General features: G+C 33.6%; 1 protein-coding gene and 1 pseudogene across 4 annotated transcripts; both read right to left on the reverse strand.

The window, feature by feature from the left end:
* Positions 1 to 636: 636 nt before the first annotated feature.
* LOC143591731 (protein KAKU4-like) lies at positions 637 to 5850 on the reverse strand (annotated as a pseudogene). The gene is made up of 9 exons (XR_013145757.1): positions 5561 to 5850; positions 4626 to 4681; positions 4376 to 4446; positions 4097 to 4194; positions 3877 to 4007; positions 3574 to 3759; positions 3264 to 3480; positions 3090 to 3169; positions 637 to 1175 (listed from the first exon to the last, which is right to left on the reverse strand). The product of XR_013145757.1 is annotated as a protein KAKU4-like (transcript).
* A 1993-nt stretch (positions 5851 to 7843) lies between these two features.
* Positions 7844 to 12140, reverse strand: LOC143591732 (LRR receptor-like serine/threonine-protein kinase FEI 1). 3 transcript variants are annotated; one of them, XM_077071850.1, is made up of 14 exons: positions 11973 to 12060; positions 11729 to 11878; positions 11515 to 11650; positions 11331 to 11402; positions 11171 to 11242; positions 11010 to 11081; positions 10848 to 10919; positions 10674 to 10745; positions 10465 to 10544; positions 10142 to 10303; positions 9719 to 10051; positions 9386 to 9631; positions 8403 to 8536; positions 7844 to 8303 (listed from the first exon to the last, which is right to left on the reverse strand). In XM_077071850.1, exons 2-14 carry the CDS (start codon positions 11817 to 11819, stop codon positions 8085 to 8087), a joined length of 1761 nt encoding a protein of 586 aa, XP_076927965.1. In that variant the 5' UTR covers positions 11820 to 11878; positions 11973 to 12060; the 3' UTR covers positions 7844 to 8084. The 3 variants fall into 3 exon arrangements, with proteins under 3 accessions (XP_076927965.1, XP_076927967.1, XP_076927968.1); XM_077071852.1 differs by having other exon boundaries at positions 11729 to 12140; XM_077071853.1 differs by lacking the exon at positions 10848 to 10919.
* Positions 12141 to 12490: the final 350 nt, after the last annotated feature.

Consider the following 12490-nt stretch of genomic DNA (forward strand, 5'->3'; position numbering starts at 1 on the left):
GTACAAGTTTGTTACTGTCAACAGAAGGATGTTTTACATGACTTCTAGCATACATGCTTGAACTCACAGTATGTTTCTCATAAATAGGAATTTTTCTGGTTTCTGTGGAGGCCACGGTATGTTTTCGAGGAAACGGAGACCGCCCTCGTTTCCCCACCACACTAATATCGCTTCCTTTTGTCAACATTGATCAAATGTAAACAAATCACCGGCTATCAGAGGACCTGCAATATTCAAACAAAACATGATCATTTTCATCTTCAAATCCAATTACATGCATGGAAAAAAGATAGAAATAGATTACGGGTCACGCCAACAATCATTACCGTGGTAGAAGAACGATGATGGACGTTGCGCTGTTAGAAGAAAGCCCGCAGAGGTGACGAGAAACTAAGCTTATAGCCAAGGTTCTATATATAGGTTGACATGAACGAAATTTGATGGTTGAAAAAATTGGCATGTTTTGTGGGACATGAACACCATTCGATATTTAGTTTCAAATTTCAGTCTCTGAAACAACCCTAAATAAATGGAATTCTGGACCATTCAAAATTGCTCTCTGTTTACATTTTTTTATAAATAGAATAATGTTTACCACGCACGCCAAGTGTTTGTGAAGCCGTAACATGACTAACATAGAAAATAAGGTACAGGAAATACAATCACAAAGTTTATGATCATGAATTACAGATGGTTAGTCAAACACTAGATTAGTCTGAATACAAGGACGTAATAATACATACTACCTGCTCTAAAGCCTAGAAATAAACGCAAACTCAGTCTCAATCATCGGTCTTTTTTTAAACACGCTAGTAAATAATGTTACATTGACATGACAGGCAGCATGTAATAAAGCTAAGTTACCAGACTACCCTCGTGTGACCCTGTCATTTACCTCTTCATTTGGCTCTCCGGGTGCTTCTGCTAGCTCTGGTCACTGCTTGGTTCTCAGTTATGTCATCTTTCTTCTTTGTGGTCTGACTTTGGTCGTTGGTATTATTAAAGCTGTCCTGAGAATTACTAACAGTGGGTATGTCGGGCGATTCAGTCATGAAAAAACAATTGTTGTCTGCTTGAGCCATATCCTTAGCCAAGCTATTGTTTTCATGGCCAAGATTTCTGTCATCAGGCTGTGTGGTGCCTTGTTCCTTCTCCAGACCGTTTTGATTAATACCCTTCACATACCAACCAAAAGTTTAAACTGGTGAGGAAGTAAGCAGTAAAATAAGTAGAGGTGGCAATCGGTGTAAGTGCGCCGAGCTTGAGCCTAGAAATAAGCTTGTTTAATGAACAAGCACAGGCACAAACTTCACTTGTCAAGCTCGAGTTGGCTCATGAGCTTAAACAAGCCTATTATTTATACAGTTTTCATTAATATATTTACATGAAGGTTCTTATTATACATAGTATACTGTGCTAAAAATAACTAAATAATATATACTATGTTATATAAAATAAATAATTATAAATGTATATATATAAATAAATTAATAAAAACATTATTATATAATAAATGAGCCAATCTTTTAAAAATATAGCTTGAAACGAGCCGAGCGAAATTTGAAAAACTGCCCACTAGCCAAGCTCGAGCTTTAGAAATATAGCTTGAAACAAGCCGAGCTCGAGCTCTGATAAGTTAAACCAGCTGAGCTCGAGCTTGACTAGTTTACACCCCTAAGGGTCTGTTTGGTATGGGGTAATGGAATGAACGAGAGAATGGAATGGGCAACGGAATGGAATGAATCATTATTATTCCATTGTCTTGTTTGGTTACCACATAGGAATGAAATGAACCATCACTTTATTATTATTTTTTATTAAATGGTAAACTATTAAATCATAATATTTTTTTGTCAATTAATAAAACAGTAATAAGATAATACGATATAGTAATAAAAATATAATAACAATAATAATTTAATAATATTTATACTATAATAAAATAATAATGATGATGCTAAAATAACAATAATAACAATAGGAGTAGTAGTTGTAATAATTAATAATAATAATAATTATTATTATTATTATTATTATTATTATTATTGTTGATTATTTTCCATTTCATTCCTAGAAGGAATGAAAGAAAAACTACCTTTTAATAAGGAATGAAAAATGTTATATATGGAAGGAATTGCATTCCTTAGGAATGATTTATTCCATTGATGAATGACAACCAAACATGTTTTATTTCATTCCCTTAGAATGATCCATTTCATTCCATCTATCATTACTTCATAACAAACACTACCTAAAGGTGGTAACACGGGCTAGGCAACATGTTAACTTCACATTTTGGTTCAGAATGGGTTGACCAGAAAGAGGACAAACATTTGTATTTTTTTCTTTACCAAAACTATTGTCAAATCTGATCAATTTAAGGACGAATCAGTAAAATATTTATGCAATGAATATTCACTTTTGGTCACCGTAAACCTGTTTGCCATGTTTCTTTCTTTAAGCTATTTTATTCTAATTTACTCCGTAGGATCACTAGATATAAAACATAACTTGACCTATTCATATGTAGAAATAGGTCAAGATGCAAATTTTCTTCCGCGCTGGTTCGACCAAAAACATGTTTTGCACTAACTTTCTAACTTTTTTAATAAGAAACTATTGTGTTAAACATGGTTTGAAACTCATATTATATCAACTGACTGTAGACCCATTGTTTTACTTCTGTTTGACCATGTGACATGTTTCCTTTTACACTCTTTATTATTTATTAAATCCATTAGAGATAAAAACATAATACCACCCATATATACTTAAAATGGGTTTAGACTGCTACCTACGACAACCATTTACGCTTAGTATTATATCAACATACCCTCCCTTTCCTATGAGACTTGCAACACTTGACTATACAATTATACCATACTGAAAAAAAAAATGGTTGTCAATTAGCCTTTAGTCTGTCCATCTTACCAAAATAAAGAAAACCATTTTAAAACTCGTTTTCAACTAAAATAGAATCTTGTGGACCAAGATCAGCATCAACAAAACTTTATAAGAGGGCAACTAGGTAATTTGAGCTTTAAGGATTACTATACTTAGATAAGCACACTTTTGTTGCCATTCCATACCTGATATTGCTCCAGATTTGGCATTGCAGGATGCGATTGTAAGGCCTCAGTGGCTAAATTATTTTGAGAAGTCATCATATCTGACACAGTGATTTTATTGCTTTAATATGCATTAATTTCAGAAACTGAAAATATTTCAAGACAGCTAACATTTCACACATTTTCACATACAACCTGAGAGGATTGGATCACTCCCTTCAGCAGCCAGGTTCACAACTTCATCCACTGATTTAAACAGCTCGGTTCTTCCTGCAGCAATTATTGATGTTTCATTTGCAGATAATGCAAGTTTCGCAGATCGCTGGCTGTTTAGCAGATCTTCAGTTGCTTTGGTGCGAACCCGCCTAAGTTCTTCTAGAATGTTCCATGATCCAGCAGAAAGATAATCCTTCTGTATCATTAACATGTTCACAAATCAGAAAAATAAAGGATAGATCTTGGTATTAAATGGCATTTTAGCTATTTGACTATTAGTATTGGTGACCTTTGCTGATGAGAAAGAAAGACCACCAGTAGAAGAAAATGGTGTTCTTTCCTTAAACAAATCTGCAGCTAATGGTGATGGAGTTGCTAGTAATTTATCATTATTTATAGGAGATGCCCATGGAGGACGAGATTTCATATATGATTTTGCCACATCAACTGGTGACCCTGCTTCCTTTCCAGTAGCCTGAATACAAAAAAATCAGAAAACAAATATTATTCATGTTTCATAAAATAAAATCAATTGAGATAAACAATCAAACACTTAAGGGAATATGACTGTATCAAAAGTTAAAAACCTAACCTGTGGTGTCATAACAGACTTAAGAGCAAAGATTCCATTATCCAAGTCGGATCTTAAACCAGATCTAACTTTGTTCTCTTCAATCCACTTTTTTGCTTCCAAAATAGCTTGGTTATGTATATCAGAAGTCTCTGTTTAACATTAAAAAAATCATCTGTCCATATTAACGTAAGTTTAGCACAGGAAAACATAGTCACGTGTTCTTCGATGTTGGATATACCATTGTTAGTGCTGCTATGTATCATACTTGGTCCTGCATCATTAGAATTATCCACAACTCGTGAGTTGATAATCTCTATGAGTCTATCACACTCATCCCTGTTAGAAATTTTTGGGAAAAAAAACATTGGGGGCACAAAGTTAATCATCAAATAAAATGAGAAAACAAACAGTGTACTAGCCAGTTTTTCACTAATGTTCAAATCAAGGTAAATTTATTGAAGTTAGATACTAGTACATAGTGATAAATTGATAATAGAATAATTTAATCAAAAGTTACCTTGTAAAATGTTCAAACAAAAGTAGCTGCTCGATATAGTGCAAAAGCTCACTCTTCTGATACGGCTTTTGCTGCAGTAAAATATATACAATCAAACTTAAGTGGAAAACTAATCACTGGATCTACCATTTACAGAAAAGTAAATGCAACTATTTATTTTATACTACTAAGTTCATAAGCAGTTAGTTGGTGATCAAAAGTCAACACTACATACGAAACAAAAACTAAGAATAAAGAAATGAGATACTACCTCACTCAACTCCAAAGCACCATCCAAAGGATTTTCTTCATCTCCAGACTCATCGTCTGCAAAGCATAGCAAAAACAATATGAAATTAATGAATGAATTACCAAAGTGTTCAAATCAAATTTTCTGAATCATAGAAACAGTATTATTCCACTTCCAGTTTCTTCAGATTTCTTGTTTATAGTATAACTATCCATTTTTTATAGGCCCTGTGTTGTCAAAAGCCCTTCGGGCGCACACCTAGGCCCAGGCTAAAAAGCGTGTTGCTACCATTCAGGCCCTCCGCTGACCTTCACGCAAGATTCCGGCCAAATATTGAAAACTCAAATAAAAATTTTGCAAATTCTAGGAAACTAGATCTGTAACATCCAAAAATGGCCTGGAACCAGCCTAAACTAGCCTTAAATAAGCCTAAAGCATGTCTAAAACTCCCAAAAATTGTATGTTTATGTTATGTCCCTTGCTTATCTCGGTCTCTTGTTTTCTAAGTTCCTTTGTGCCTTTGACAACTATGTATAGCCTAAATTATTAAAAATACATATACAACAGTTACTTGAGCTTTAAACACATGATCCTCCACCACCAATCCCAGATTAACTCATAAATAAACAGATATCAAATACGTAACTTATGAGTTTATAATAAAAAAAAGGTTTCAGATACTGGATGAAGAGACACTATTAAAGTAACATTAATGATTTAAGTAATTAAGTAAATCACAATACAGAAGCCATTATAAGATAAGTAACTACCTGAGTCAACATCAGTTTCATCAAGTTAACATTGATTATACTTAATTAATTAACTTTTAATTGAATCTTCACCAATAACCGTACTCTAAACTCATGTAACAAACCCTAGGGCAATTAACTGATAAACAATTGAACTAAATAACAATACATAAGCCCTAAAAGAAGATGATAATTAACTAGTAGTACCTGTGACAGCATCAGTGTCTGAAGAACGAGCGGACCAAGTGTTAGGGTTCCAAATGGAGGAAATGATTTTGGAAGCACCGCCAGCGACATATTTAGCAGGCGAAACAAGTCCGCTGAGTCAACCAGGCTTTTCTTCTTCTTCTTCTGGTTGTTGAGGCTGAGTAGGACGGTCGTAAGGTGTGTTACGAGCACCAATTCGCTTCTGTTTCAGGATTTTACCGCCGGATCTGCCGGAACCGGAATCCATGGATATCTCTCTCGATGTGATGTGCGCTTTACAAAGGGAAAAAGTGAGAAATTACCAATTTCACTTCACTTACTATCTCATTAAGTGACTTAAATATATTATTATTATTATTCTTTTTTTGAAAAGTTGAAAATTTCATATATATTGTTATTATTTTAACTTTTAGCTAATAGAAAAGTATTAGTAGTTTGGGTATCTAACTAAAGATTCAAGTTCGATCCCTACTTGTGTCAGTTTTGATAGATTATGAGTCTATGACAATTAAGATTTCAGCTAGGCCTTGCGAGGTTGTCAGTTCAAATCCCGAGCTCACCCGGGTTTTCATCACACCTTGTCTTACGCTAGAGAGTTCTGCCCTTGTGGTGACACAACGACTGTCAAGTGGCAGCCAATGGTAACACCCAAGTCAAACTCTGAATCCAGCATGTGACCGGCTAAGATAACATATTCTGGCTAAAATGAGGTAACATGACTCTCCAAATTAGAGAGTGTGGTGGCCAAACACATAAGAAATTAACATTCTAAAAAGAACAAAAAAGAAGAGAGACTGCAAAAGTGAAAGAAAAAACAAGAGATTTTGTCACTGCTACGTCAATCAATGAGATCGAGGCTATGGTAGAGAATTGGTTGGAAATTGGAACATAAGAACTCTTTCATAAGAGTTTTAGTATCGAGCGTGTGCTTATAAACTTAGAGGGCAAAATTCTTTCTAAAAAGTGTGCATGATTTATATGATTCTAGTTTGTGTTTTATAGTAATCATGTATCTAGCATCATTGCTTTATTTTAATGTGCGTATCATATATTGGGGAATGTTAACGTACAAATGAAATTAACGTGTTAAACGTGATAATCAAGTAGAGTAATTATATATATAAGTAGAGTAATTATGTAATTACTCTATGATATTTACTCTATGATGTAGTTACATAATTACTCTATTTTTATATATAATTACTCTACTTGATTCTCACGTTTAGCACGTTAATTTCATTTGTATTTGATCCAAACCCTCATATTTATTTACATCAAAAGTTTCATAAAATTAAATTAGTTATCCGTCATGTATTAAATGAAATAACCGGTTAACATTTATCTATATATATGATTAGTTTTTATAATACATAATGTAACTATAAAAAAAAGTATTGTATAATTTAAGTTAAATAAAATTATGGTAAAAGATTTAATAGGTTTGAGTAACTTTTTTTTAGCTGAAGTATGCTTAAAAGATGTCATATTTGTTAAATTTTGACTTATGAGGTAGTAAAAAGTTTAGGCCATAGAAATGGTAATGTAGAGTAGGATTAAGTTGACCAAATTAATATCTTTTGATAAGAAGTTAAAACTTAAAAGTTAAAACCATTATGATCAATGATTCATATCCGTGGAATAGAAATACATGCACACTACTTTAAGAAATTGTCCTAGTAAGGATGTGGAGAGTCAAAACACGTTTTCCACAATATATTGTGAGGCTAAAGATTTTTGAGGCTCCGAGTAAGAAGATAAGACAGAAGACAACAAAACCAATTAGAACCGAACCAAATTACAAATTCGGTTAGCCTTTATGGTACTTAAAAGTTAAAACACAACATAGCATTAAGAGTGACGTGTGTATTTTGGTTTTAAAAGGCGTGAGATGAGCTAGCAACGCCTTGAAGGGGCCACTCATGTATTTCTGGGTCAAATTTGGTTAAAATTAGAGTACATAGAAGAATGTTGTGTAAACACAACCAAAATGACAGAAGATATTGCGAAAGATTTACTTGAAAAGAGATGAGATAGACACGGCTTCTTGATGTGAATAAAGCTTATTTGGTTGTACACAACAATGTCTTGCATATGTGATGCGCACACCTCGACTTTTGGGACCTAAACGCCTCAGTGCACCTAGTGCCTTTCTAAACCAAGTTGTATGTGTGTCAGGGTGCATTTAATAATACTTAACATATAGGTTGCAAGGTATTATGTATATTGTTAGACTTGGTTAAATGTCAAATAAACACATCACGCGTGTTTTGACGAGTAACTCAGTAACTGATGAAAATGTGCACTATAAATAAAGAAGAAAAGGGTGAATGATACAGGAATGGTGAAAGGTGACAGTTAAACATCATATACACATGGAAAAGGGTACCTTTCTAATATCACAACCCAAAAAACACTTACAATCAAGTGGAAAGCTGAATTTGCAGAACAAAAAGATCTTCTCATATCTGCCTCCTGTGGCTGTTTTGATCTCCAACTTACGAGCACCAATCGCATGAAATAAACTTTAATCTGATGATGAATCATAGAAGTCACTTGGGCATGGCGTCATAACCTCAGATTCAAGTGTCTTCACCACCTTGTGCATCGTGGGACGGTCTTCCGGGCTTGAAGAAACACATTGGATTGCAACCGAGAGCAGAGGGTGTAGGGTTTCTGACCCCACACCCTCACAATCGCCATCAATTATCTCATGTGGCCTACCCTCCGTTACCAAGTAATTTAACTGAAAAAGATTTGGTCATGCAAATAGGGTTTTCAGACAATAACCTTATTATAAATAGTTAATTTGCTAAATAAGGATATAAATGCATGAAATACATACCCAGCCAACAATATTAAGGCCTTTCTCTATGAAAGAAGCATCAGTGGGCCTTCTTCTACTTACAACTTCAAGCATAAGCACACCAAAACTATAAACATCGGTTTTCTCTGTTGCTCTACCACTCTGCATATACTCTGCAGTACATTACACAAATCACAGAATTGTAAAGATATTAAAAAATCGGTTTGAAGGGATTTTATAAGAGAAAGGCGTAAAAATTATAAGTGAACCTTACACTTTTTTAGTACTTATCACAATTTTAATTAACATTTAATTTGGCGAAAACAGAAACCAAGCAAAATTTTATTACCGACTGTACCTATGAAAGAACAAGTTCAATTGGTAGCCCGTCATTTTGTTTGCTGATTTTTCTGAACCACTGACATGGCATCTTATTTTAGTGTATATGCAAATGCATGTGACATCTAACTTGACATGCAATAGTCATATTTGAATATAAACTAAAAAACAGATCATTTACAAACTTGTAAATAAATTTAGATTTCATTTTCTTTTTACATAATCATTTCTTTAGTAACCAATTAAATAAGCGTAAAATATAAGCCAACTTACAATTTTAACAACCAAGTTTCATTTTATTACTGATTGTAACACCAAATGAACAAGTTCAATCGGTAGCCAGTCATTCTGTTTGCTGGTTCTCCAAAACTGCTGACATGGTATCTTATTTTGGCATTTTAGTGAATATGTAATTGCATGTTACGCATGTAGCATCTAATTTGATATTTAATAGTTATTTTTTAATATAAATAAAAAATAAATCATTTTTTAACCTTGTAAATATATATATTTTTCATTTTCTTTTCAAATAACCATTTCTTTTGCATATATGGCATAGGTTGAACCAATGCAACAACAGCAATAATCAAATAAATTTTAAAATGAGGTTAGTTGCTTAATTCGATAATAAACCGTAAGTTGGTTTTATGTTTTGCACCTAACTTAAAGTTAATATTTCTTACCAGGAGCTAGATAACCAAAAGTTCCAGCAACTATAGTTGTAATATGAGATTCTTCATCCTCAAGCAATTTTGCAAGTCCAAAATCAGAAACCCGAGCCTCAAAATTCCCATCAAGTAAAATGTTACTAGCTTTTATATCTCTGTGTATAATCCGAGGTGAACAATCATGATGCAAATAAGCAAGCCCTTTTGCAGCTCCCATAATAATCTTAAGCCGTGCATCCCAGTTTAGTCGATTGCCATTTTCTGGAAACATCATAGTTATTATTTTTAACTATCACATAACTACTTGTATAATGTAATTAACAAAGATAAAATGCACTAATTTATTACCATGGAGAGCTTCATCTAGATTGCCACCTGGCAGGTAGTCATATAACAACAATTTGGAAGTGGGAGAATTGCAATATCCTCGCAAATTCACTAAGTATTTGTGTTTGATGCTTCCGAGAATCGTGAGCTCCCTTTCGAAAAAACGATCGAATCCTTCGTTTAATTTCATAATCTTTTTTAAGGCGAAAATATTCCCATCATCCATTGCTAACTTGTAAACTGTTCCAAAACCGCCAACACCGATTACATGCTCCTCGTTTAATGTTTCTAGTTTCTTGATGATGTCTTTTGATGAGTATGGTAAGTCTCCATGAAACATAACAATGGATGCACCTGACATTACAAAAACTTAATATCACCAATATAAACTCACATTTTCCCTTATTATTATTAATATCCATCAAATGGTTATTAGAATCCTACCTCCACTGACAACCTTTGCAAGCCCTTTAACATCATTTTTCCCGAGTTTTTTATACAGAAAACAGCCCCAAAAACACATAAGTGCAACCAACAACAGTGCACCGACAGTAGCTGAAGCACTGATAAATAGCCGTCCAGAATTTTTTTTCACATTTTGGCTCGCTACACAAATAAAGATTGAAAATAAAATCAGTCAAATGTAAACACAAGTGACACATAAGGAGATGAATTGAACAGAAGGAAGTTGTTAGCAATTACTGTCATAAGCAACAGATTATTATAAAAAAATCAACTAAAATTTGATTAAAGGAAGATAATTAGACCTGTAGGCTGTTGATTTTCAACATCATCTTCACATAACTTATTAACTTGCTTCCCACACAAGTCACTGTTTCCAACAAACCTACAAGAATTTAACCAATATGGCTTGTTATACTTGTGTATATGTAAGAATCTAAAATATATTTATGTATCTTTTTACAGTATACATTAAACAACGTGATAAGCAGGGAACGACAGATTAAGAACTCACGAGTCACTTCCAAATTGGCCAAGAACACCATCGGTTGGAATTGGGCCGGATAGAAAGTTGTATGACACATTGCTTTATGGATTATAAAGAATATATGTCAGTAGAAGGTTCCACAATATAAATAAAATAATAATCCAAAAAGACCGAATGGGAAATTAAAAGAAACATGCTTACAGGTTTACAAGATTCCTTAAATTCCCAATTGTAGTGGGAATGTTTCCATCAAGAGAATTACTAGATACATCTCTACAGTAATATTTACAAAAGATCATGATTTTTTTCACAATCATGTATGAGCATATACGTTTCCCAATCTAAAGAGAGAATCTAACTCACAATGTTTGAAGGTTTGAAAGATTTCCCAATCCAGTAGGAATAAATCCACTTAAGTAATTATTCTGCAAAAATCTGTTTAAATAATAACAGAAAAAAACAAAATTAAAATATCACCAAATAAAGATGGACATAGCTCAAATAAACATCGTCAAATGGCTTACAATCCTTGCAGCTCTGTACAATTCCCTAACTCTGGAGGAACTGCTCCATAAAAGTTGTTGTGATGAAGATCTCTAGAACACATTACATATACAAGTATACATCATCAGTAGTTATAGCAATCAAGCACAAACGTTTTAAGAGAATTTCAAAATCACTTACAAGAATTTCAACTGATCTAGCCGTCCAATATCTGGTGATAGTGGTCCCTTTAACTTGTGATGGGAAACATTCCTAAAAAGATTAAAACACCAAAGCAATTACAACACATACATACAGATCAAAACACCAAATAATAACAATAATCTATTTTGTTAAAATGAGGTTATGATGATTGATGACTCACAAAGATATAACTCTCATGGTTTTTGAATCACATGTTACCCCTTTCCACCCACACGGATCAGGATCCTCAGGCCTCCATTGTCTTAGAACATCATCCGAGTTTATAATATTTGAACGGAAGTTAACAAGAGCTTCACCTGGATAATGAGCGCCACAAATGTGTTAATAAAAGAACTAGATTAAGTGACAGCTAAGCAAGAATAAAGTTGACATACCATCAGCAGTTAGACCTTGGCAGATTGTCGTCAAACAGCATAACAATACAATGTACACTTGCAATGGCTTTTGTATACTTTTTATTCCCATTGCGTTGCTGATTAAGCATAATAATGAATCTTTTACATATCATCTGGTTAAACCTAAACCTGCACATGTATTAGCAAGTAACCATCAGTGCAATCGTGAAGGAATTCAAAGTAATGACTACCAGCAGTAACTACTTTGAAATGAAATGCTGACCTGGCAGCAGCAACTTTCTATTCTGGACCAAAGATTCATACACTACTATTACTAAAACCTGAAATGAATGACAAATATGCATATCAAATTATCAACAAAACCATTGCCAATAGCCTCCAGGTTACCACACGTTCAGCATATTAAAACAACAAAATAAAAAAAACTCGATAATATTCATCAATAACAGATCACAAATCATCATTGCAGGTAAACAATATCATAAACCGATAAACAGTCAGCTGAACTCCTACGAATCTAATCCGCCTAATTCGAGTAAATTACAACTATCCTAGTTAAACTTAAAGCTAGCAACAGAAACTGAACGAGTCTAAACAGCTCGCAAATCATCATTTTATGTAATCAGAATCAGAAAACAAGCAATGAAACTATAACTCAACCTAGTTTCACATAATTGCATCGAAAAACCTCGATAATCTTCACCATTAACAGATCACAAATTCACATTGCAGGCAAACTAAATCAGAAAGCAAGTAAGGAAACTATAACTAAACCTAATT

This window comes from Bidens hawaiensis, unplaced genomic scaffold (genome assembly GCF_021521415.1).
Source record: "Bidens hawaiensis isolate Kalapana, Puna unplaced genomic scaffold, B.hawaiensis_p1.1 tig00040025_1, whole genome shotgun sequence".
NCBI lineage: Eukaryota > Viridiplantae > Streptophyta > Magnoliopsida > Asterales > Asteraceae > Bidens > Bidens hawaiensis.